The sequence below is a fragment of the Aspergillus alliaceus genome, assembly GCF_009176365.1.
Source record: "Aspergillus alliaceus strain CBS 536.65 unplaced genomic scaffold BDW43scaffold_18, whole genome shotgun sequence".
Taxonomy (NCBI): Eukaryota; Fungi; Ascomycota; class Eurotiomycetes; order Eurotiales; family Aspergillaceae; genus Aspergillus; species Aspergillus alliaceus.
Genome location: NW_022474701.1, coordinates 345,295 through 369,841, shown reverse-complemented (window position 1 = coordinate 369,841; position 24,547 = coordinate 345,295). Strand labels below are relative to the sequence as shown.

General features: G+C 44.8%; 5 protein-coding genes across 5 annotated transcripts; 3 read left to right on the top strand and 2 right to left on the bottom strand.

The window, feature by feature from the left end:
* Positions 1 to 4,490: 4,490 nt before the first annotated feature.
* Positions 4,491 to 7,346, top strand: BDW43DRAFT_65027 (HET domain-containing protein). Its single transcript, XM_032050338.1, has 2 exons — positions 4,491 to 5,135; positions 5,187 to 7,346. The coding sequence occupies exons 1-2, from the start codon at positions 4,584 to 4,586 to the stop codon at positions 7,113 to 7,115; spliced, it is 2,481 nt and encodes an 826-aa protein (XP_031901024.1). The 5' UTR covers positions 4,491 to 4,583; the 3' UTR covers positions 7,116 to 7,346.
* A 1,540-nt stretch (positions 7,347 to 8,886) lies between these two features.
* BDW43DRAFT_65011 (2OG-Fe(II) oxygenase) lies at positions 8,887 to 11,465 on the top strand. Its single transcript, XM_032050337.1, has 4 exons — positions 8,887 to 9,083; positions 9,141 to 9,992; positions 10,044 to 10,416; positions 10,490 to 11,465. The coding sequence occupies exons 1-4, from the start codon at positions 8,949 to 8,951 to the stop codon at positions 11,302 to 11,304; spliced, it is 2,175 nt and encodes a 724-aa protein (XP_031901023.1). The 5' UTR covers positions 8,887 to 8,948; the 3' UTR covers positions 11,305 to 11,465.
* A 686-nt stretch (positions 11,466 to 12,151) lies between these two features.
* Positions 12,152 to 15,061, top strand: BDW43DRAFT_274514 (uncharacterized protein). The gene is made up of 3 exons (XM_032041733.1): positions 12,152 to 12,885; positions 12,945 to 13,775; positions 13,841 to 15,061. Exons 1-3 carry the CDS (start codon positions 12,191 to 12,193, stop codon positions 14,724 to 14,726), a joined length of 2,412 nt encoding a protein of 803 aa, XP_031901022.1. The 5' UTR covers positions 12,152 to 12,190; the 3' UTR covers positions 14,727 to 15,061.
* Positions 15,062 to 19,268: 4,207 nt separating this feature from the next.
* BDW43DRAFT_310540 (uncharacterized protein) lies at positions 19,269 to 19,685 on the bottom strand (the record flags this gene model as incomplete). Its single annotated transcript, XM_032046962.1, has 1 exon — positions 19,269 to 19,685. One exon carries the CDS (start codon positions 19,683 to 19,685, stop codon positions 19,269 to 19,271), a length of 417 nt encoding a protein of 138 aa, XP_031901021.1.
* A 999-nt stretch (positions 19,686 to 20,684) lies between these two features.
* On the bottom strand, positions 20,685 to 22,623 carry BDW43DRAFT_310539 (uncharacterized protein; the record flags this gene model as incomplete). Its single annotated transcript, XM_032046961.1, has 4 exons — positions 20,685 to 20,823; positions 20,876 to 20,932; positions 20,991 to 21,075; positions 22,365 to 22,623. The coding sequence occupies 4 exons, from the start codon at positions 22,621 to 22,623 to the stop codon at positions 20,685 to 20,687; spliced, it is 540 nt and encodes a 179-aa protein (XP_031901020.1).
* Positions 22,624 to 24,547: the final 1,924 nt, after the last annotated feature.

Sequence of the window (24,547 nt, the reverse complement as noted above, 5' to 3'; positions counted from 1 at the left end):
GTACGAGAAATGGCCAGTATCCTGCTTTTAAAACATGATACTGCTACTCCCCCTACTACTGTAGGGGAAAAGTAGGTATACAACTTTACCAAATGTATATCTGAGCTTAAAGTCTTCTTTACATTTCGCTATAACTATTAATGTGCTAAAGTAGAGGATTCTAAGGCTCTAGGTACTTAGTTTCAGCAGGTAAATAAGACTATTCAGAAGTACGGTATAGTGCCAAGTGATATCTACAATTTTAATGAGACATGATGTGCAATAGACCTGATAGCAGCCGCCAAGATGCTTACTAGGTCTGATATGCCAGGAAAGCCATTTTTATTACAGCTAGGGAACCGAGAATGGGTTACCGCTGTAGAAGATATTAGTTTTAATGGATGGGCTCTACCTTCCTGTATTATTTTTAAAGACAAGGTATATATAGAGGGCTGGTATGAGAATAACAAGGTCCTAACTGATTAGAGGATTGAGGTCAGTTCTAATAGTTAGACAAGCAATGAAATCGGTCTCTATTGGCTGCAGAATCATTTTATACCTGCTACTACTGGCTGATCTAAGGAAAATATTGACTTCTTATTCTAGATGGCCATAATAGTCATCTAACGCCTTGATTTAATTAGATCTGCGCAGAGAATGATATTATATCGATCTGTATGCCTGTGCATGCTTTCTATAAACTTCAACTGCTTGATATCGCTATTTTCTTGTCTCTAAAACGCGCGTACAGGGGCCTTGTTGAATCTTATATGCGCTGCGGGTTTAATTATATTGATAAGCTTAATTTCTTGAAGATCTACCCTAAGGCTTATATAGAGGCCTTTATTAGCAATTATATTTATAGTGCTTTTAGAGCTACTGGCCTAGTTCCTCTATATCCTGAGCGCGTTCTATCTCAGCTAACAGTTCAGCTTAAGACTTCTCCATCTCCGGGTAGTAGACTAAGCAGTCAAGGTAGCTTAGCGCCTAGAACATCTTATATAATCAAACAGTTGAAGAAATTAGAATCTACACTTAAAGAATTGTTTAAAAATCGGTCTCAGAGTCCTGATTTATCTATCAAAACCCGCCTGAATTAACTGATTAAAGATGCCGAACGAGCTATAAATGATGTGATAATATTTAAGAATTAACTAGAGTAATATCAGGCTGCACTTGAAAGACAGATTAAAAACCAAAAGCGCTCTACTAAGCAGACTACTTTTGAAGCAGGCATATCAGTATCTGAAGCCCGAATCCTTATCGAGCGCCGAAATCAGGCAGATGAAGCTATACAGGCAGAGAGCTCCACCTACTGAATCGGCTCCTAAGCGCGCCCCATCTAAATGTTCTGGTTGTGATGTACAGGGCCATAAAATTACGCACTGTCCGAATCGATAGAACTACTCATCTTTGTATAGAAGTCTAAATTCATGGTGTTTTGATCATTTTAATTTTCTATATGGCAGGTGGTGTGCGGCTCGCTTACCGATTACGTTATCGAATAAGCTTATCTAAGCCTTGCCTCGAGCTTAGAACTAATAGACATAAAGCCGGCAGAGATATAGACTAAAGAAAGTGTGGCTGTGCCACCACTTAAGGATCTTCTTTTCTATAGTGAACAAAGCTATAGTCTGCCTATCTCGCGTAACCGAAAGCTCCCGGTGAAGCTGGCGTCACCAAATGTTCAACACATTCCTGATCTGGACTATTTTACTGCTAAAGAGATATTGAATAAATCACTCATATAGAAGCAGTCACTACGAAATGACTATATAACTACTGCGCTTCTTGAGCAGCTTATATTAGTGGTGGGACCGACCACCCACCGCCTTTTCGCCAGTGGGTGGTCGGTCCCACCACTAATATCTGAGTAGTTAACTATTATTATTAGATAGGCAGAGAGAAGCACAATAAAAATACTAAGCCAGAAATTTAAAGATAATGGACACTATCCTGAGATACAGATTCCAGTAGCAATGACATGGTAGGTCTCTTTCTTATAAATCTGGCAACTAGATGAATTAGCAGCCGACTATTTAACATTTATGGCCTATATTGATCCACTAGATGTCCCGCGATCTGTTACGGGACGAATAGATTGTTCTCACCTAAGCGTGCCTATTGAACAAGAAGAAATAGCTAATTAACAGAAATAACACATCGTACGAAATATTTGTGGGGTAAAGGCTTGGCAGCGATGCCTTAGGCAGAGCTTCCCATGATATAGGGCTGCCTGTAAGTCAGTCCCATAACACGATCAATTCTTTCCACTGCACCTTTACCAAAAAAGAAAAAAAAAAAAAGCTGGCGGAGGTATTAGGTCTTTTAAAGGTATATTTAATTATTAATATATAGGCTCGCGATAGTCTATTTGGCCTTCATTGGCTTGTATACCTTGCGACTCGAAATTGGATAAGAATGGAAAGCGGCGAGACCCGAATCGGGTAACAGGATCCATCTCGCTGCAAAACATTTCATTTATACACTACTTGACTATTACTGCCAGGGATGCACACTTCAGGAATGAGAAGACAGGCATTTACACAAAAATAGAAAAAGTAGTAAGTGAATTCAGGCCTTCGGGCTTGATGGCGCACATTGAGGCAAATCATTTACCTTCCGGTTTATACCAACGCTTACTGATGTTCTGAACTCGATGCCCATGGTGGACTGAATGGGATGAATGCGTTCCTCTGGCCCATTCGCACTGATCTCCACAACTGTTTTTGCTCGCGATAGCATGTTGCCCAGTTTGGTAGATTTGCGATATGGATGGTTTCCATCCCCACGACGACTTGTGGTCCCATACGCCGAACCACCGGTGGACCCTTTTGAGGTGGATAGACCAAGGAGCTTAGCCACCATAGGAGTGTGAATACTGATGTTTCTGTGTATGCTATCCTCCTCGTTCAGACAGAATAATAAATTGACGAAGCAGGCATTCGAGAAGCTCTCTCCTAAACTCTCCTTTTGTCACCTTGGTCACTGAAACCAAGGTGAGAGGTAACCCCATCGGTGCTGAGCATCTCTCCTCACCTACAGCATAGGCATATGGTGTATATCTTCTTGATAAATTTCCCTCCCGGGGTCAAGTGCCGCTGGGCGAAGACCTCCCTTGTGTACACCCCGAGCTTGCAAAGGATCTATTCTATTATCTTCAGGCTAACCTACTCCATGAATTGTCCGCTGGCAAGTCATGGTCGTGGTCTGAAGTCTGGCCGGAAATTGTAGTAATTGCTTCACTGACTCACATTCATTCCGGTGACTCCTCTCGTTTCTAATCCCTATAGGTGGCGCGTTGCCCCTTTTGGCAATGCCAATAGCATGGCACAAACAATGGCCAACTACCTGAGTATTTATCGTGAGCTGGAGGGCGAAGGGGCGCGGGTGGCCTTTCCGGGAAACGAGACCACTTGGCACATCCGATCCACCGACTCCAACCAGGGCATCATTGCGAGATTTTGCATCCACGCTTTCCCTCCAACCACGCCAAAAAAAAAAAAAAAAAAAGAGCACGCGCGGGCCTTCAATATCGCCGACGGCCCGACGCCTGTGTTCTGGTCGCAGCGTCAGCCGATCTTAGCCGCGTACTTTAGACTCGAGGGAGTAGTACAATTAAAATGGCATTCTCCGTACCAAGTGCCTGGCACCCTCAGGTATAAGTTATGACTATCGCATACTCAGCCCATGAGGCATGGTCTGAAATCATGTAGTTGACAGCCACATTCTCGGGTACACTGGCTGGGTAAAATAATATATTCTATGACTAAGATAGCAAAGCATAAATTCCCTCCTTTTCCTATACGCTCATTTGGATAAGAGATATGAAAATATGAGAGGATGTGAGAGTATATTTCAGATACACTAACTACTAAAGTGGCGCCAGTAGTATAGGTTGTTTAGACGCCCAATTACGGATCTACCGCATCTACCCTTAGAAACTGCTTCGACCACTTCTTCTGAGATCGGTAGGCTTTCACCTCTTTGTCGAAGGTAGCTGGTTTATAATATTACCTCCGTATCCAGTATTCCCAGCTGCGATTTTAACCATTTCTTCTGAGACCGGTAGGCTCTCGCCTCTTTCCTCAAGTAACCGCCTCATGATATCACCTCCCCATTCAGCATTTCCTGCAACCATTTTGATCAGGTAGGTAATTTATTAGCTGCCTCCCATGGCTCTCCGATATCATTTTCATGGCTATCATGATAGTATCTGCGATGATGAGTGCCATGTCACTTGATCTTTTGTTGTCTCAATCTCTCTCCGAGTCTGGCACTGCATCCTTGAATTTTGTCGGTATTTTCGATTTATTATCTTCCTCTGAATTCACCTGGGATATTCCCAGTTCCAGATAGGGAGTACAATAACTAGGCCTATTAAGACTAGTCACGTTAATGTATGCTTACCCTAACCAAATTAGTACTAACAACGAGGGGTATCCCCCCATAACCCCGATTTAAGCTTGACCTAGCTGGAACTAAGATTTCTCTCCTTTTTGGGCCTCAGAACCACCTCGTGGATCTTTTCGCTAAATAAAGTAAAGGGACCTACTACACCATAACTCATACTTCTAGAGCCGAAACACATCACCTAAGTGGAGATGTTCCCCACTAATTATTCGACGCTTCAGCTCAAGCCAGATACTGTTCGCCTAGCCCGTCTTTTGCCGCCCGAGAAAAATGATATCCAGATAAAATGCGAGCTCTTCAACTATAGTCTACCAGAAAGGAGCGACAGGAAGCATCCCTACGAGGCGCTGTCCTATGTATGGGGCAGCGAAATGAAACCTAATACAATAATTCTTAACGGAAGTGCCTTTTCTATTACGCAGAACCTCTACACAGCCTTGACTTATCTCCGACATCCTCAGCTGGAGAGAACAATATGGGTCGATGCGATATGTATCAATCAAGATGATGATGATGAGAAGAGCATACAGATCCCACTTATGCGGGCGATTTATGCACAAGCTAATCGCGTCATTGTCTGGCTTGGAGAAGCTATGGCAGATGGTGACAAAGCACTAAAAACAATCCACTACCTAGCAGAAGATAAAAGCCTACAGGACAAATCCTTATTGGCTCAGAACTGGGACACAAGTGAAGCTGCATGTTTAAGGTTATTACAACGGGAATGGTTCCAGCGTATATGGGTAAGAAAGCATTGAAATATCTATATATCACAATCTAACCAGTTGTGTTAGGTGCTCCAGGAGGTTGGTGTCGCACGATGTATTTCTATCATCTGTGGCTCTGTGGAAGTAAACGGACATATTTTCTGTGAAGGCCTCAGTAACTTGAGGCACTCTGTTAAACTCCCAAGGTCTATTCTCCCAGTCCTGTCTCTTATAAGGGGGGCGCTTTTCCGACCAAGCTATGACATTGATTCACATGGAACACTTGCTATAGGCGAACTGCTTGATATGTACCGCAATCACAATGCTACTAAGCCGCACGACAAAGTATACGCATTGCTAGGCTTGAGTAATGAAAATGCTGATAAAGCTGGTTTGAAACCAAACTATCGCCTTCAATGGAATGAGGTCTTCAAGCAAGTCGCTATGCATATATTTCCAAGTTCATGCTCTGTAGAGACATGGCCTGGGGCACAAGTCGCTGTGATCAAAGGAAAGGGGTGGATTCTAGGTTATGTTGATTCTGTTGAAGAGGGTACTTCCAAGTATGGCCATCAACAGATCAACGTCATCTATAATGATACTGCTCATCAACTAGGTTGTCAAAGTAAATGGGGCACCCAGTGGACTCTGCAAGCTTCTGCGGAGTCAATTCATGAAGGTAATATTATTTGTCTTTTACAAGGAGCTTCAAGCCCTACCATTCTCAAACTTTGCAACGACCGCTTCACTGTTATTGTGAGTACGACAAAACTTCAGCCCCACAAAAACATAGACAGGTCTGATATAGTTCCTGCTCAAAACGACTTTCCTGTACAGGGGTCCCTCAATGACATTTATATAACCTGGGAAATACCCCTGGCTGATAGGGAGAGCAACAGCAGACAGACAGATCAAGGAGAGCTCATAACTGTGGCGCCACGGTACCAAGAAGAGGCCTTCGAAAAGGCAAAAAGACTGCATGATATATCACTTATCATAGATAATATTATGATACAGGTCCAGCAACGAAAACATCCTACAGACCGAATAAGATATCTACTTCTACATCTTGGGGAGAGTCTACCAGTCTCTGAAGATGTGGTCAAGGCAGCAGCAGCAAATGAAGGAAAGCATGGACATAAGGTTATGCAGCAGCTCCTCGAGCACTGTGGAAGGAGCCTACCTGTCTCTGAAGATGTGATCAAGACAGCAGCAGCAAATGAAGGAAGACATGGAGAAGAAATCATGCAGCAGCTTCTTGAGCACAGTGAAAAGATACTACCAGTCTCTGAAGATGTAGTCAAGGCAGCAGCTGCAAATAAAGGAGAATATGGGCATGAGATCATGCAGCAGCTTCTCCAGCGCTATAGAGGGAGCCTACCACTCTCTGAAGATATGATCAAGACAGCAGCAGCAAACGAAGGAGAATATGGGCATGGGATCATACATCAACTCCTCATGCTCTATAGAAGGGGCTATAGATGGGGTAGAAAGAGCCTGCTAGTCTCAGAAGATGTGATCAAGACAGCAGCAGCAAATGAAGGAGAGTATGGACATCTGATCATACAGTATCTCCTTGAGCACTGTGGAGAGAAATCACCAGTCTCTGAAGATGTGGCTAAGGCAGCAGCAGCAAATGAAGGAAAGCATAGACATAAGATTATGCAGCAGCTTCTCAAGCACTATGGAAAGAGCCTACCTGTCTCTAAAGATGTGGTCAAGACAGCAGCGGCAAATAAAGGAGAGTATGGACATAAGATCATGCAGCAGCTCCTCGAGCAGGATTTTGGCAGGTACTCTCGGTGTAGTTCTGAATGCCAGGCTGCAGGAGCTATTGCTCAGTCGACTGCAGTAAGAAGGGATGATCCTCCGATCGTGTCACATCCGACAGGCGTCCCTCGCCTTCGTCAAGAGTACGATTCACGTGACTGGCATCGTCATTGTCATTCGGGGCTTTCGGAGGAAGATAAATCTGCATTAGAAATCCCAGAGACGGCTGAGTTGCTAACGATGTGAAGTACTCTATCATTCACGCACCGCGGAGTGACCGATAATTGACGCCTCCCTGCATCACCGTTATTCTGCGCCCAGAAAAACAGAGTGTCTGGATGGGGCAAATCGTCAATATCCATATCAACGTCGCCCATGTCGCTAAGGCCACTGAAATTTTGGGTAATATCTAAAAGATCACTGCTAAGCAAGGCCCCTCCATAACAAATTGGGGTATACCCCGCACATACCTTCGCCGGATGGTGGAGCAATGTTCTCCGTCTTGGGGCGCCGAGTGTCCCAGCTAACGCTTGATGGCCCAAGGAAGAAAATTTGGATTCGTTGCTCATGGGAGCGCATTTGCCACGGTGAAACCAACGAGCCGTGGTGCAACCGAGTGGCATTCTAAGTGTACAGGAAGGTGAAATGCATTCATATAAACGGTACTTGGCAGTGTGTGTTTTGGCGGACGAGAGATGATCCGTGGGGTCAGAGGGAGGTGGAGAAGGAACATTGCAGGGCAAGGGAGAGCAAGGAGAAGAAATGGTTCCTAGTCGTGCCTCTTACGCGCACCGCAGGCCCTGTCTGCGGTGCCATCAGCCGTGGCCGCAAGAGAAGACCGCCTTCGACCCTATGTATATCACTATTCAGGATGTGGTGAACTCGGACGAGATCTGTCAGACGTTGGATTCGTTGCTGCATGGTCGGTAGGTGATGTATTGGCATTCGTGGGAGGATGGGGATTGGGTGGTGAGTGATAATGTGACGATGATACATACGCGGAGCTCGTTTACGGCGAAGTTGGATCGGTGTTTGAGGATTCATATAATTAGGCTGGTTTCTTATTCTGCTTTAGGGTTGTTATTTGAGGTTTTTGTGTTTCTTGCCTTTTGTTATTTTAAGTGGAGATGATCCAAGCCAGGAGCCTTAGGGCTTGCTGAGTTTAGGAGCTGGACATATAGATTGTTTGTTTGATTTTCATGAATTTTAATGCGGATAATGTACAATACACGCAGATCATGCCTATCGACCTATCTGCTCGTAGCGCTCCCACGCGGCCTGCCCCGTCTTCTTTAATCCTCGCACATTGTAATTATACTTGGCTTTGAAGCTCCCCGAAAAAGAAAGAGAACGTCTCCTTCCTGAATAGTTTTGCTGAAGCTTGGAGTGTCCATTGAGTACCCCATTCACTCTCCTAGCTCAGTGGCCTCGGCGCAGAATTGAAGGATATCTGCACACTTTGTCTATTATATCGATAATTGTCATCTTCCACCGAGTCTATTCGACCCAATATATATCCCCTGCTCTTGATCACAGCTATCTCCCTATTTGGCCAAGTCTCCACAGATTGAATTTCCAAGAGAATAGATATACAAAGGTGACCATTGTGTGAGGTGGTGTTTACGCCTTCGCAGGATGGTCCATGGTTGTGAATTACTGTATGACGTGTTTGGGACACAAGACCAGTGATCACCTTCACCCTAGTCAACATCAATAACCTCCATTTTCTTACCAACTTCCATGTTTCTTACTTTTGTACAACGACAAGAGAACTTGAATCACATACTATAGATGTAGGCAAGGGCCTGACTCGATGCGAGGGGTAATAAAACCGTCGTTATATAGACTCTTCCTAAACTTGAAATATAGTTAGGGTTCGTCTGCTGCCTGGACTGCCGCCTACCTCGAGGCAGCACCCCCCCTTGTTTAGGCAGTGTGTCAAGTGATTGAATAACCATACCGTTCAGTACAAAGCACTTAAATAGACCGAATTCTATCCTCTCCATAACTACCCGAACTAATAACCTGCATTTCACGAGCTTCATTCACCTACATATTATAATACCTGTCCTTAACACGATGGCTGACGATGGCACTCACCATGTTTTCGATGAGAACGTTTGGACCGGAGAGTATTATGATAATGTTCCTGTTGGAGAATACGCTCATACGGTGATTGAGCTGGAAGATGAAGTTAATCGGGTCATGATCGAGGTCTTTACCGAAACATATTCCATTACTGGAGGGATACTAACACATTCTTGCTCGCAGGGCTGCAAGGTAGATGCCTGTCTCGACTGGTTTATCTATTTTTTGAAAGAGATAAAGCCAGACTACCGACAGGGTCGTAGCTATCCAATAAACTTGGATGAATTCGCGGGGTCTAGGTTGGAGGAAATTAAAGCGGAGCTCCGAGATAACTTGAACCGCTTGGTGCCCGGTTACCTGGATGGTGTGGTGGACGTGTTGAACACGGGAAAATTATTGAAAAGGCTGCAGAAGAGGTGGGATTCTATCCCTATCCCAACCAATGGCGAGACAGCAAAGCAAGACAGTGTCCCCAACGAGCTACTCGATGTCTTGATGGACAAGCACTATCGGCAACGCGCTGGATACAGTGGCCCCGTTCCACCAGCTGGTTCGACTGGCACGCACTTCATTGAGTCCTGTCGTCAATTGAAAGACTTTATTGAGAACCAACGGACGACTGCTTCCTATGCTTGTGGTGGTAGTATTTCTATCGACGAGACAACTGCACCGCCAGAGAGTTACCCGCGAGCTTCGGGCCCAATCAACATTTTTTGGTCCCAGGAGAATGGTAGCTCGGCGAAGAAGCTCGTTTTGCCACTTAACCAACACAATAATGATGCCAGCTCAGAGGCATTATGTGACATGGTTACGAGCTTTCGACCAGCCAGCTTTGGTCGTGGAGACCAGGATGTCATCGACCCGTCCTACCGAAAAGCTGGAAAGCTCGACCCCAAGAACTTCGCGACAAGCTTCCATCCGGCGGACTTTGGGATCATCGCCGTCATTGAAAAGGTGCTTCTTCCAAGTATTGTCAGCGAGGTGAAGAACAAATTAGAGGCACGCAAGCTTCATGCGGAGCTCTACAAAATGAACGTACGTGAATCTCTCCACTGCGGTGGCCTAGCTAGCTCACAATACTCATAGGTCTACTCTGGCCCCTCTGGGCTTTTCAGAAGCCATGTCGATACGCCTCGCTCGGACGCCCAAATTGGATCTTTGGTTGTTTGTCTCCCAGCATGTTTCAAAGGCGGGAATCTGCTCGTACGCCACCAGGGAAAAGAGGTCGATTTTGACTGGGCACCAAGGAGTGCAACGGACATCCAATGGGCAGCTTTCTATAGCGACTGTGAACATGAGATCAAGACCATAACTGAAGGCGACCGGATCACCTTGACATATAATCTGTACGTCACGAAGTCCGTGGAAAGCGTGCTGCCATCCGTAATGGATCCCCAGTCGCTGCCATTGTACAATTGGATCAAGGATCTTGTCTCGAAGCCCGGATTTCTGGATGACGGTGACTATTGTCTTCTCCATCTGGCCCTGTCATTTTGGTTGTTTGGTAACTACAGTCTAACTCGAGGAAATAGGTGGCGTTCTTGGGATGTTCTGTTCCCACGCCTATCCGCATACCTCCGACCTCGCCAAGTATAAACTTAGAAGGGGTCTAAAAGGATCGGACGTGGTATTATACTCTATTTTCCAGTCGCTGGGATTGCATGTGCAAGTCCTACCTGTTTTGGAGACCTCTGGGCAGTACGTTCCTGAAAACCCTACATTGGACCTAACAGGCCGCGTCAAAGGCAGGGACAACTGGCATGGTTATATAGGCGAGTATGGTGGCTCTCATTTTAGTAACAATTTCCAGCCATATTTGGCACGCGGTAAACGGCTGGCGGTGAACTATTCTGAATTGATGCCTCCTGTTTCCCGCAAGGAACAGGTTGCCGATGTAGACCAACGTTGGAAGCTGTTAATGATGACGCGACAGTTACTGGGCATGGATGAGGCGATGTCTTTCGCAAAAGCTAACAATCTTCCATATAAAGAGGATAGCTGCTTGATCGAAGAGGGGGCGCGTATTGGATCCTACCCAAGGCCTTATCGTACAACGAGTTGGGGACAAGACATGTCGATGGATGAGGTAAGTCTGGCCGACCACTTTATGTTAAGAGACTCACGCATTTCGCTGCAGGTGCTTCAGCACGGCTGGCATGCGTATCGCCTTCCTGGAATTACATGGCTAACGGAGCCAAAACACGAGGAGATGGCGTTCAGTCAGGTATGTTATGGAAACGAAGCGTCCATCGGGACGAGATACTCGTGCGCTGCCATTCTCGCTATTATACCCCCGTGGGAGAAAAGAGACACAATTCGTCAAAGCCAAGGCTCAAACGGTCAATGACCAGCTCAGGACATCTTCTTTTCCCGTGGAGAGCGGCCTTATTCTAATGATTTGATATGTATCTTGGCGCTTCTTCCGCTCAGCCGTAGCCTTCGCTATTGCCATTTTCCTCTATTTAATATTCTGAGAGAATCCTAAGCCTCATTGTGGATGGCAGCATCATCGCGAAGCATGATGGTCGGATGTGGTCTTGCGGAGGGCCAAGGTACCTGAATTCTTGCATTTCGGGCTATTCAGTTAGTTCTTTTTCTGAGTTTCGAAAGACATTTGCTGCCTTGAAATATTCTGGTGGTTTCTACGGGAAGTACGGAGTAAATTATGCATGATATTATGCATAATATCTAGCGAATTCGTGCTTCCTGAGTCTGCGAACTACCCTGCCAGGCCAGTTCTAAGGGTAAGAGACCACGCGGGCTCCAGTGCCCTGTATTGTTATCCAGATCCATATTCTCTTGAAGAATGAAACTTCAGGTGACAAGCGCATACACCAGAGAGAAACCCTATCTTTCATGGAAAGCTTCGCCTCATTTCCATACTCAGCCGTGTCATTGCACGAACCCTTGGCAACAGGAGGCCCAAACCGGACCCAAGCACTGTCCCCCAGCTGCCATTGGCTCGTGTACTCCTGACGTCCGAAAAATAGAGCCAGTTCCGTGTGCCAAGCTCGCAGATTAGGCTGAGCGCAGCCTCGCCTCGCAGTGATAGGGTTGGCCGGGGCCAAAGGGAAAGTCGCATGGCCTATAGCATCAGCCTTTATAGTGGTCGCCGTCTTGGCATGGAGGCGTGATGTGGCCCATGCGATCACGGGTGGCTGGTTATTTCAGAGCCCGAGCAAGCTCTAACAATGACTAACTTTATCGATTGACTTTACTAGTAACTAACCCTGATGGAGCCCAGTCACAGCATCGAACTGAGGGGCCTGCCAGACTCAGGGCCGGTAGATGAGAATCAGCCGCTCCTGTTACCGGCTGCAGATGTGACGGACCTCAGCACCTTGACCACACTACCGTCTAACACGAGCGATCATGAAGGAAGTCAACATCACAGAAGAAATTCATCCAGATTCTATGAAGCCCAGCAGGCTTCAAATGACATTCATCTCAGATTTGCCAGTAAGAAAATCCTGGGTCGGTATATTCCCGAGATCGACGAGCAACATGTACGATCCAAAACACGCAAGACTGCCGCATCGAAGCAATCGACTATGATTCGGACCCAGCTCATCACAGCGGGTGTGATTTGTTTAGCGAACGTCGTGACGCTGATATGTTTCTGGGTGTTCTACCCACCGGACGAACGGGGAATAGGGACCCTACGCATTGGCAGCTGTTCTGAGATAACAGCCATCGATAGCGCTGCACACGTGGCTTTGAACGTGCTTTCTTCCCTCTTCCTTAGCGCTGGTAGCTATTGCATGCAGATCCTAGTCTCTCCGTCTCGTCGAGAAATCGACGAGGCCCATGCTCGCGGTGTTACTCTCGATATAGGCGTACAGAGCATTCGGAACTTGAGGTGGATCAACCCGCGCAGACTATTGCAATGGGTGGCTTTGGGATTGCTATCGATCTGTTTGCATTTATTGTGAGTCTATTCTGTGATGTATGTTGTGCCATGCATAGTGCTAATGTCCAGCTCCTGAGCTGCCTCTCCAGCTGGAACTCGCTTACCTTCACGTCGACACCCGTTGTTAGTTATGCGATGGCAACTGTCACGAGTGACTACAAGGAGATGGGACGCGACTGGGCCTTGGATCCTCTTCCGCCATGGCTGTCCAGCCACGACTGGTCGCTGGTGCACGACCTATACACCCAGATGGACAACTTTACGCGGCTGGAGAAGCAAAGTTGTATCGACGCATATATCGACGGGCTAACCACCAAACGGTCACTGGTCGTCGTTGCTGCCAACATCACAGCAGCACAGAACTACAACCGGACCCTCCTCGACGGCGGGTTCACCGGATGGGATGTTTGGAGCCGTGCTCCCTGGTGGATCTGCGCAGCGTATAACCTGCCGGATTACAATCGCCTCTGCACATCGGAATGGGCCAGCACGTTCGTCGACGATTGGGCGACACTCGCGTGGTCTCATCAGGAAGAGGGGAAGCCGGGCTGGCCATTCTGGGTAAAGGTCGATTACTGCCTGGTGGGTGCTGAGAGCAGTATCAATCGCCGGTGTGGTATGCATTACGGGACGCAGATCTTCGTGGTTGTCTGTGTGTGTACACTCCTCCAATGCTGCTTGATATCGCTCGTCTGGTGGACCTCTCGCACCAAGTCCGGTCGAGGTCGTGCCCAAACAGAGAGAACTGTGGTGTTGATGGGCGATGCTATCGTGGAGTATCTGGAGAATCCAAGTGATCTGTCAAGCTCTCAGGCCGTCTGTGTATATCATCAGGTCTGGCGCCCCCGAGACCGAGTTTCGTGGTTCAACACCGTCCGCCCTAAGGTTTGGGTCATATCGCTGACATTGTGAGTCTTTTCCGCGAAACGTATCTGGCGTAGCAGATCAAATGCTAATAGGATGAACTGCTTAGATTCATGCTTGGCATTGCCGCACCACTAGCCGTACTAATTGACGCTGTCGTCTTCTGGAAAGGTCGAGGCTTGGACATGAGCATCCCCGCCATCGTCAAACTGGGCTTCGGCGTCAATCAAGGCTTCCTCGGCATGAATAGCGAGATGAGCAATTACAGCCTGATAGAGTGCGTCTTCCTCGCCAACATCGTCCAGCTCCTCGTCAGCTTCCTCTATCTCTTTTACAACAACATCCTCACGCATCAACTCGTCGCCGATCAATGGGTGCGGTTCGTCCGGCCGGACGGAAAGAAGGCGCTGCGCGTGTCGACCCCACGAGGCATGCAGCGCTCCTCGTATCTCCTATCCCTTCCCCTGACGTACTCGCTCACTCTGACTATAGCTATGATCCTGCTTCACTGGCTGATATCACAGAGTTTGTTTGTGGTGCAGACTATCGGATTCGACACCAGCGGTGAGATGGTGACGTTCCCGCACTTTGCCGGGTCGGCGGTGGGATACGCTTTGTTGCCCATCATCCTGGCGACCCTCTGTGGCGTCGTGATGGTGACAGGTCTGCTGGTCAACTCCCTGGTACGGAGCCATCGCGATGTGCCCCGAGGCTTCCCACGCTGGGGTTCGAGCAGTGCTCACATTGAAGCTTTGTGCTCTGGAAGGCCGGCTCATGACGCCGATGCGCATCTGTTCCCTGTTAGTATGGGTGTTGTCGTGTCAGGAAACAGCACCGCCACTGGCCATCAACCTCGGCTGACGTTTTCGACGGATGTCACCCTGCGTCCGCCTGAACGGAACGAAATGTTTCTGATGCCTGCTAGCATAAATAGATTAAAGGCTAGGGGAGGCGGGAGGCGGCGGTTTGGTCGGATATGGGGTTTCTTCTGGTGATATACCGCTAACAAGTCTATATATATACTAGTATAGATAAGTTTGTCTACTGTAATGAGGGGCAAGAATGTTGCTGCTGATAAATTATAAACTAGATAATAGAGTAGAAACCTTGTGTTATACTTAGTAGACTACAGCAAGATACCAGCATGAATCCCGGAGTATATAGGACATGGTTTTAAGCAAGAGGAATAGAGATTAAGCTTGATCTTAGTGCTTTTAGTATTTAACTGTATAGATGTAGTGGAGTAGCCGCAACATTATACTGAAATGCTACAGGCAGCTAAGCCCGGCTGCGAGACAATAGAACTGGCCCAGGGCAAAGCTGGGCAATTAATGCCCGAAGGCTTGAGTATCAAGGGTGCCAAACCACTATCCAATGGGTCCCAGGCCATCAAGGGGTCCAAGACTCACCTAATGGCCTTCCTGACAACAGCAAACATCAGCTGCTTCCCAGGAGAGGCAGCTAGAGAGATAGATAGGGCCTCTAGAGATAATCTTTGGGGCCTAGAAGTGGTAGATAAAGCGGAAAGTAGAGGAGAAGGTTAATAGAAAGGGCAATCTAGGCACGCCTAGATAACGCCCAGCAAGCAATAAACACTGAGGAGGGCATAGCCTAAAGGCTCTGGCGCAGATAGGCAGCTCGGGTGAGGAAAAGGATTAGAATGAACACACAGACGATAGAGGAGGCTGATAGAGCCCCCAGGGACCATTTAGAGGCAGTGGCCTAAGTCACTCCTAGACACATGTGTCTGTCATAGCCAACGGCTCGATACGGACGTTAAAATTGATTAATAATAATAATAATAATAATAGACTGAAGCTTTATTAGTCTATTAAAGCTTATTCTTTATTAGAATAGCAATAATTTAAATTTATCTTTAATCTATCTTAGTCAAGTAGAGATAGCTTAACGTATTTCACTAGCGAGCGCCGCACACTAACGAGCGCCGCACCTCCACTCCGATTTCTGCCCATGGGCTAAATAGAGCCTTTTATCAACCAAACAATTGCATTTCTATATAAAAACTAATTACTAAGTGGATTAGGACATCTAACTCTAGTATGTCCTTGAACATGACAATTAGAACATGTTGGGGGGGCTCGTATACGCGGCCCAACTATAGAGAGAGCTGGATCTATACAGATAGTATCCTGAGCTTCATAGACCTCATTCTTGCGCTGAAATTGCTCTAGGCCTTCCTGAAAAGATAGGCCCTCTGCAATAGCTAGCTGTCTATTAGATTACTTCTGCTTTTGGCCTTCCTATTTATTATTAGCGCGGTGTTTGCGTATTTCTTCCCGCGCAAGAACAAGTTCATTAAGTATTAATTCATAACCTTTAATAATCTTGTCTAATTGCTTTTCTAGTGAAGATAAAGGGCTTTAAATATGTTTTCTAAGCAGTTTTCTTACTGTAGATACCTGCTTCTCTAGCTATCTAGTAGTATAGGGTATTTTAGGCGCTGAATTGGTTAATTAACTATCTCGTGGTATAGAAGTCTTTAGTTAGATATCTAACTTACTAAGCACTTTATCTGGATTAAATAGAACTAGACCAGTATCTATAAAGCTATTCTAAATATTTTCTGCTGTAAAAGCGCTTTTGCGAGCTTCTGGAAAGATTTTTAGAAAGTTAAGCTTATTAATATAGCTGACTCCTAAGCGTATTTTCTACTACACTAAGGTACTGTACACATCTTTTAGAGACCAAAAACAGCCTATATTTAAAGGCTGGAGCTTATTAGAAGAATGTGCAGGTATATAGATAGAAATAATATTATTCTCACTATATACTTGATTAAATTAAGATATAAGGTGGCTGCTATAGCTGTCCATAACTAGAAGACAGTATTTCCCAGTTATACAGCTAGTAGTTATAGGAATAAAGAGATTTTTAAGCCAGTGAAGGCCTATCTTATTAGTAGTCTATCCATTAGGACTAACTTCAATTCTGCTACTAGATAGAAACTTTAAATCTTAATACCAGCTCTCTATACAGACCTTCCCTTTAAAGATAATATATAGAGAAAGCGCCTAACCAGTAGAGTTAATATATTTAATTAAAGTAATCCATTCCCGATTACCTAACTATATAAGAAGCACTTTTCTATAGTAATCAGCTCTCATAACTACTCAAGCATTAGCTACTAGATCTATAGTAAAGCCAGTTTTATCAAAATTATAGATATCTTTCTGTACAATCCTATATTGTATTATAGTGATTTATACGCGGTTAAACTACTTTTTAATTGCTTTAGAATCTTTACATTTAGCACGTCAATAATTATATTATCAAGAAAAGCAAGATTTTACTTTATTATGGCATTTAATAAAATTTGTAGTCTAGTTTACTCTAACTGATTAAATAGATATAGTACCGCGGCCAGCAAGAAGAAGATTAGCCATTTCTTATATATCTGATAGTCTAGAAGACGCTCCACGTTAATCCAGTAATAGAATCTATTGTACAAGTGAATTCTCTTTATTCTAAGTTAATTTATAATTATTGGCGCGTGTTTCTGAGCGGGAAGTTATTCCATTAAGTTATCGCTGTAAAGTTCTTTTAGGGACATTATAAATGCGAGCTGCTTTATAAATACTGTGAATTTCTTGCTTTTTAAAAGCAGAAACTGCTAGCAGGATTCTATCCTCCTGCTCGATTAATTCTCTTCGGTTTTGACGCGCTTTTGGAGGCATGGCGGGTGGTTGAATTAAGGAAGGTAAAACAACGCGTAGATTTTTGAAGAGGTGCGGCGCTCGTTAGTGTGCGGCGCTCGCTAGTGAAATACGTTAAATATCTTAAGGAGCTTCTTTTTCTATTTTATATTATTATCTACTGTCTCTTAAAAAATACAGGATCTGCTGTTTATAAAATCTATAATATCTATAATAACCTTTTTAATTACTGTTACGCCTGGGTATTCAGGCAGGAGCTCTGTAACCAGTTAGCTGCTCTTGCGTAGCGAGGGTCAAATCTGAATGATAGAATCCTCTATGATTCAGTAACAAGAGGCGACAATGCCGAGGGGTGACCTAATCTAAGGTCCGAGCGAGATGCGATACTAAGCCGTGAATAGCTCAAGTTCAAAAGACCAGGCCTGTTAAGTATGTATACTTGATAATTAGAAGAGTACAAACAAGTTGAATACTGGGATTTAATTTAGTAGTTATAACTTCTTTATAGACAAGCTATAACACAATACATGACACGAGAAGCGATAACACAGCGAGACCATGCCACTCTCCTCCGGACTTTACTGCTTATTCCAGGTTCATGCAGCCATCCATATACTCTGTTCAGAGCTATGAGTATGAAGTTGATCGAACAATGACTTTAAGAATACCCATAGGAATAGAACTTACCATCAAAAGAAAGCTGGCCATCGTGATCTCTATCTAACTTTTGAAAGGAAAATTGAATTGCTTGATCACTCAGTCCATCGCCGAAAACCTCTCTTGCCATAGTTCTGTATTCGTCTGCATTCATCGTTCCTAATATAAATTTATTAGAACCCCATAAGGCTTCCTACGGCGCGGCTCACCGTTGATGTCCTTGTCCTGCCAGAGAAATGCGTCAGTGATTTCATGTGTGAATATATGGAAAGAGCCACTGTGTGCTACATACAAAATCTTTAAATGTTCTTATAAATATATCAACCATATCAACGTTTGGGCAGTTCTGTCACATTGTAAACTTAGAAACATACAAACTTGTAAAAGTGGGCTACCTTGTATTTCTCAATCAGGCTGTTTCTGTCCATCGTAACGTTAATAAATAGCGATGTTTGTGTAGTAGAAGATATTGCAAAACCCAAGAGGTAATATGATAGATTGCAAGGTAAAAGGGCGTATTATGCATTAATATGAACTACTCATATATTTGCTTTTCGCTCTGAAACAAACCCTATCTCCGGAAATGGCAAAGGACAGCGCCACGGATCTATGTGGAATCTCTAGCAAGAGAGTAATGACGTCTTACATGATCACTTATGTCATTGCAGGTGGCAATATGTCATTTGAATCTTCTGCTGTTTTATGACGAATATATTGGAGACCTGGAATGTTAGCTGCCTTAAAATGCATACTTTGAAACAACAAGACAGTGTAGGGTTGACGACAGGGACCCAGAACCAGACCCACAATGTATACTGCACCCCCTTATGATGTTAGGCCCACAATGTATACCAAGTCATGTGTGTTAAATATCTGAAAAGGGGTGGTTGTAATTCTAGCCTATACAGGCGATAAATAATGCAGTGAGAAATTCACTCCTTAGTCTAGTAGTTGTAGAATGAGAAATAAACTATTGAGTGCAAGTGTGACAGCACTGACATGCTCACATCAAAGACAATCTTGTGCCATTAACTACATAATTCAAAGCATTATGCACTTATTTTGTCTGCACTAAAAAAGAACAATGGTATGATGACCTATATTGCGAGAAAATATAGGGTGGCTTATACTGATGAAGGCCACGCCAAGAACTGCAGACAACAGTATATTGTATACATGACATGAAAACCTCTTTCGAAAGTGCACCTACAGATCCCCTCTATAAGGAGTCTGATTGACATCAACACACTGTAAAATTGCATTGTCCAACTTCACCCATGCCCCGCGATCCAAGAATACCCAGGTCATTTGTGAGTGCATAATAATGTTCACATTGGGCTTCTGCACAATACGACATGCTGTGCCTTGTTCAAACTTCACAAGTGATGCACTCGTGGCATAGACTTCACCGTCATCTCCGACGAGGTCAGATTTACCCCAGAGATCCTGGATTGAGTGCTTTGAGCCGTCAGGTGAGATAGTAGCGTTGGCATTAGCGCCTGTCCAGTCGTTTGCCAGCTGCACTATTACGTCTTCACTTAGAACGTCGGCAGGTGATAACACAGAAGAGAGAACAGGGGCGGCGATGCTAAGAAGAGGAAGAAGAGGCGCAAAAGTCTTCATTTTCAGATATAAATAATGGGTTGGGACTGTCCTGGATTGGGATTCATCATTTTGTTACTGAATATCCCGCACTTTATAGTCCGGGGTCCGCTCTGTTCAGCTATCATACATTGATTAGACAGGCTCATTTAGCCGACCTAGACCCACTTATGACATACACAACTTCGAGCTAAATTTCAACTTTACTGCCGGAAATTGCTTAGAGTCAAAAGGCCAATAATTCGGCAACGAAGTTTCAAAGCATTTCTTCTGTGGTTGAGGATCCAAACCATCCTACTTAGAAGATTCTAGGCCCGCAAGTTTGAAGGCACATCTACACTCGCTCCTTTCGGATCAGTCCCCATCTATAAGATGTAATACTCTCCCCTAGCCGTGACATATGCATATGGTTTCATACTCGAATGGTGTAAATCTTGAGACAATGGGTAAGGGCCTCTATTCATGGAACTTTGTCCTCTTTACATGAAAATACGCACAAATTGATTTGTTGGAATACTTGTGACCGTCTTGTGATCATCCATCATGTTGAACTCATACGTGGTACCATGGTAGTTCGCGGTGGCTGCGGAAACCCCGGGGATGTAAATGTAGTAATGCATGGCGGCTTCAGCTATGCCCCACCACGCCTTGAAACCAACCTTGTAGGCGTCAATTAGGTCTTTGCTGTCTTAAGGGTATGTGCCCTTCGTGCAAAAGGAGACCAATGCAGACACTGTGATACCAAAGATTACTTGGGCAACGGCAACGTGTAGTCGTTTGCTTTGCTTGGACTTTTGAACTCTCACGAAAGCTTGCCATCCCCACAATATCATAGACGGAATCCAATGGTATAAGCAGAACTAGGGGTTGCAATATAAGGTTCATTATAAGCATAAGCAGAAAAAAGTGGCACATCCTATCATCTTATCTGAATACCTGGCACATATCCCGAATTGAAGTCTCTGCATCCACGTGGAAGAAAAGAGTAACCCAGTCGCCGAACCATTCTTTAGGCTCTACTCAGAACCCTTGTATCCTATAGACATCATTGAAATAGCCACAGCGAACTGCATTAGAGATATATCCGACACCTGAACCAAGGAGATTATCCTCCCCGGTTGGTTCGACTTCATATACGTATTTCTCACAGTGTGTATCCCTAAAGCGAGTAAGCAGCTTTATCTAGTTTTTGAATCAGGGCTAACACATACTCAAAAAGATCACAAAAGGCGCCCTCTTCAACATATAGGGACCCTAAATTTTCGACTCTGTGCAGAATTCCTTAGTATTAAAAGAAGCCATGCTACTAAGGTTATTGAAACTTACAGACGAGGATTCAGTTTTCGGCATCTACCATCAATATGTACTACTTGTTTGTAGCCATTCGCATTAGGTTCACTGTACAGAGTGCCTTAGTAAATATTAGCCAACTTTCATTGGTAGCATCTAGAGACGTGGTTTACTCCCTTAACCAAGAGTCGTGCAAAGGCAGAAGGTAGCAGTGCAGTAGCCAGAATAGAAATTGGTGCAAACCGCATTGTAGTTGGGATTGTGCTAGAAAGATGCTTCTTAAGATCAAACCTTTTTGTAAAGTTAACGACTCTGAGTTGTGCAGCGACCTACTAGGAACAAATCCCAAATATATAAAGAATAATTGGGTTCGTTGTAGTTCAACGTACGTCATGACTCCTGTCTCGATCTTCTGCATTTGGCAATCAAACTTTACTCCTACCTAACCATATCTCCTTTGCTCTATCCGTTGCCCGGCCCTACCGTACACTTACCATGCCGGTTCCACCGCCGCTTTCTAATCCTCCTCTTCCTCATTTAGATACTACCTACTAGATCGTCCTAATCAGTTGTCATATTTCAATCAATTTTCATGACCATGACATGTGTGTGCCGTAATGGTTAGGCTACCGCGACATCTTTAGGCCATCTCTGCCTGTACATAACTGCCACCTCACTGTATCCCACAATGAGTATATCCTCGCTGTGATTCGTGCATAAATTGGGCAAGAGGGTATAGGGTGTGGTGGACCGCATGGAGAAGCAGGAAGCACTAAAGTTTAGCGCTAGACATGCATGCATGCAATAGTGTCCAGATCATTGTAAGGCGAAGATGTTCTCGCTAGGTTGGATAGCATATAAACAAACTATAGAGCCTAACTTTATTAAGCATTCACTGTGCTTGGAGTGTAACCCTAATATATTAGGCATTAAGGCTTTTGTGGTTTTTGCTCTTTCCGGGTAAACCGAGAAGGCAACTTTATGAGTGTGTCTTCTTGAATATTAGATAATTGTGTCAATATCTAACATACGTATGGTCCCACAAGACACATTCTTTGAATAGAGATAGGGCTCCTGATATCATTAGCAAACATTAAATATTACCTGCTACCTTTGCTACCCTGGTATTCATACTGAGTTCTGCATGCAACTAAAATTTTAGCTACAGGGCATGATGTATTCGGATTGTAGACAACGACCCTCGAACTGCAATACCGATGATAGAGCATATAGATTGAGACAACATCCATGTCCAGGCCCGTTTCCATTTAGTACCCTTTAATTATATCTGTATATCAGTCTAACAAGCAATCGCTACCTATCATGAAGGTTTGCTATATTTCGCATTTGCAACCTTTGCTGGTCTGGGTTTCGCAGGGCGTTACCACCCCTACTACGAGTCCAACTCACACTGTATGCAGACTGCCTCCTTATTGGCGCCTTTCTGCAACCCGTAGGAGGGAGAGCAGTTGATATCGGGCGAATCGTAGGCAATCTGGTAAGACAGAATCCGGCTGGTGTTGGCTCCTTGCGGGACGATAATCGTCGTGACAGATGTGGCCTTCTTTTTGTCCAGCTCCTGGGTTTCGTTGTTTTTGTCCAGCTCATGGGTTACATAGAGCAGTTGGAAGGCCTCGAATTTAATATCTCCGAAGGGAAGGATATGCATATCGATAGTTACCCTGCGATAATCTAGGATTGTGCCTGGGTCCTCGTCGGTCTAGTTGGGGGCTTTTGGTGTGTAGAAAGAACCTTTTGATGGGAGTTCAGGATTATCATCTGATGCAAGTGCAAGAAGCCCAAGCATCAGGGATACGAAAAACTACATCAAGCTCCTCATATCGCCAGATTTTATGTCTCTGGGATGTAACTGTTCTTCGCAGACGGGCTATTGGGGTACTCACCTCTATTTAAAACCATGGAGGGATGGTGGATAATCCATACACCAGGACCGGAAAGTCACAGCTGAAACCAGAGGCGAGGGGCTACATTCTCTAGCACGGAGGTGGGACTTAGGCGTGGCTCTCATTGAACTGGGTCTTTGGGTCTTCATACGGGATTGGAGACCCCCTTTTTGATGATAAATTCTTGAGAGCTGAGTAGTGCGTGGGCAGGGCAGTGGAATACCTCTATATACGGCAGGGGGCGTGGAAAGCCAATGAGACGTAAAGCAGCGCAATATTAGCTACCTTTAGCGTAACTCTGATTGAATTGTAACCTATAGGAGGTGAATGGTGAATAACTATCCTGCCAAGTGATCGGCCTAAGGGATACCAGCGTCCCAAGCTCGCACGGGATAGCCATGATCTACAAGTACATTTCCGACTCAGCATGGACCGACATATCTCCGCCTTCTGATATTTAATTCCATCCTGCTATTGAATACAACACAAAGAAGCTTTCTCTTTGTAGACAGAACTACAATTCTAATGCAGAAAGGGGGATAAGCTATCGAGCTATTGCTTACTGATAAGTGAAAGAAGGGCAACATTGCTTCATTTTTCTCTTTGCTCTCGTTGAGTACGTTACACGGGTGTTGGGTTTATAGTTTATTTTATATTCTTAGTAATGCACCATAGTTTCTGTCTCGAGTAGAGCCACATTGATGAGGCTATAAACAAGAATCACCAGTTTGGTTTAATCCCCAAACCTTCAGGACAATAAGCTTTCCTCCATTTCACCCATAACGAGACGTTTCGAGCCTGTAGGTAGAGGCAAGAAAAAGCTATAGGACTTATAAATAGGTGGCACAAAGAGACATAAAGTAGACTAAACGTGATTCGAAAGAATGGATTAAATCTATATCCCTATACCTTACACGTTCAGGCGGCTGCTATCCAAAAAAAGACAACGATACAACGTCCAGATATAAGATTGCTAGGCAAAAGATCACTTCAAAACAGGTAATTTATCCATGCGATACATCATGCACACAGATACCTATTCCATATCAATCTGAGGCATAAAATGGAGGTATTCGATACAAGTTGGCTAGCGATATTATGAGGTAAGGCACATGTCATGCCCGAAGCCGGATACCATGGGCGGCCTGGGTATGATTCTTGAAAGCAGGCACACTAGAAGGGACAAAATCGACGCTTTTCATACCGCATAACCCACAGCATTGAGTGCCAGAATCGAATGCGGCGAGTTCTTCCCTATGTAGATTCTTGATATGGTCCCAGAGCTTATTAATTTTGCTCTTCTCTTTTCACAGTTAAGAGGCGGTAGTCTCTGGTCTGCCAGGCAAAACAGGCATTGTAACGGGTTATATTTTTCTGGGATAGTGTTGATATTTAGGGATACTAGGGGTGGTTGCGGTTAGGGCACGGCTGCCACTGCCGCTTGCCTTCCCCTACGGGGCGCTTTCTTCTAGCACTACCACCGGACCAGGAGGCCAAATATACCTCAACCAATGAAGAAAAGTCTCTTCCTCTGTCTTTGCGGGTAAGTATAGAAAAGCAAATTAACCAGCTCTGTGTGTTCCGGGATCTGGTAGTGATAGGGAGAGTGGTCCAGAACCTTACTTTCCTGGCATTATGGACTATTCTTATATCACTGGTTAAAAAGAATTATATCAGCATTTTGAAAAT

What these genes read in the sequence shown, in the direction of transcription:
- BDW43DRAFT_65027 (XM_032050338.1), top strand. Translation starts at nt 4,584, where the DNA reads ATGTTCCCCACTAATTATTCGACGCTTCAGCTCAAGCCAGATACTGTT. An exon ending in AATGGTTCCAGCGTATATGG is followed by an intron (nt 5,136 to 5,186) that starts GTAAGAAAGCAT and finishes CAGTTGTGTTAG; the next exon opens with GTGCTCCAGGAGGTTGGTGT.
- BDW43DRAFT_65011 (XM_032050337.1), top strand. Translation starts at nt 8,949, where the DNA reads ATGGCTGACGATGGCACTCACCATGTTTTCGATGAGAACGTTTGGACC. An exon ending in TTAATCGGGTCATGATCGAG is followed by an intron (nt 9,084 to 9,140) that starts GTCTTTACCGAA and finishes TCTTGCTCGCAG; the next exon opens with GGCTGCAAGGTAGATGCCTG. An exon ending in CGGAGCTCTACAAAATGAAC is followed by an intron (nt 9,993 to 10,043) that starts GTACGTGAATCT and finishes CAATACTCATAG; the next exon opens with GTCTACTCTGGCCCCTCTGG.
- BDW43DRAFT_274514 (XM_032041733.1), top strand. Translation starts at nt 12,191, where the DNA reads ATGGAGCCCAGTCACAGCATCGAACTGAGGGGCCTGCCAGACTCAGGG. An exon ending in TCGATCTGTTTGCATTTATT is followed by an intron (nt 12,886 to 12,944) that starts GTGAGTCTATTC and finishes CCAGCTCCTGAG; the next exon opens with CTGCCTCTCCAGCTGGAACT. An exon ending in TGGGTCATATCGCTGACATT is followed by an intron (nt 13,776 to 13,840) that starts GTGAGTCTTTTC and finishes TGAACTGCTTAG; the next exon opens with ATTCATGCTTGGCATTGCCG.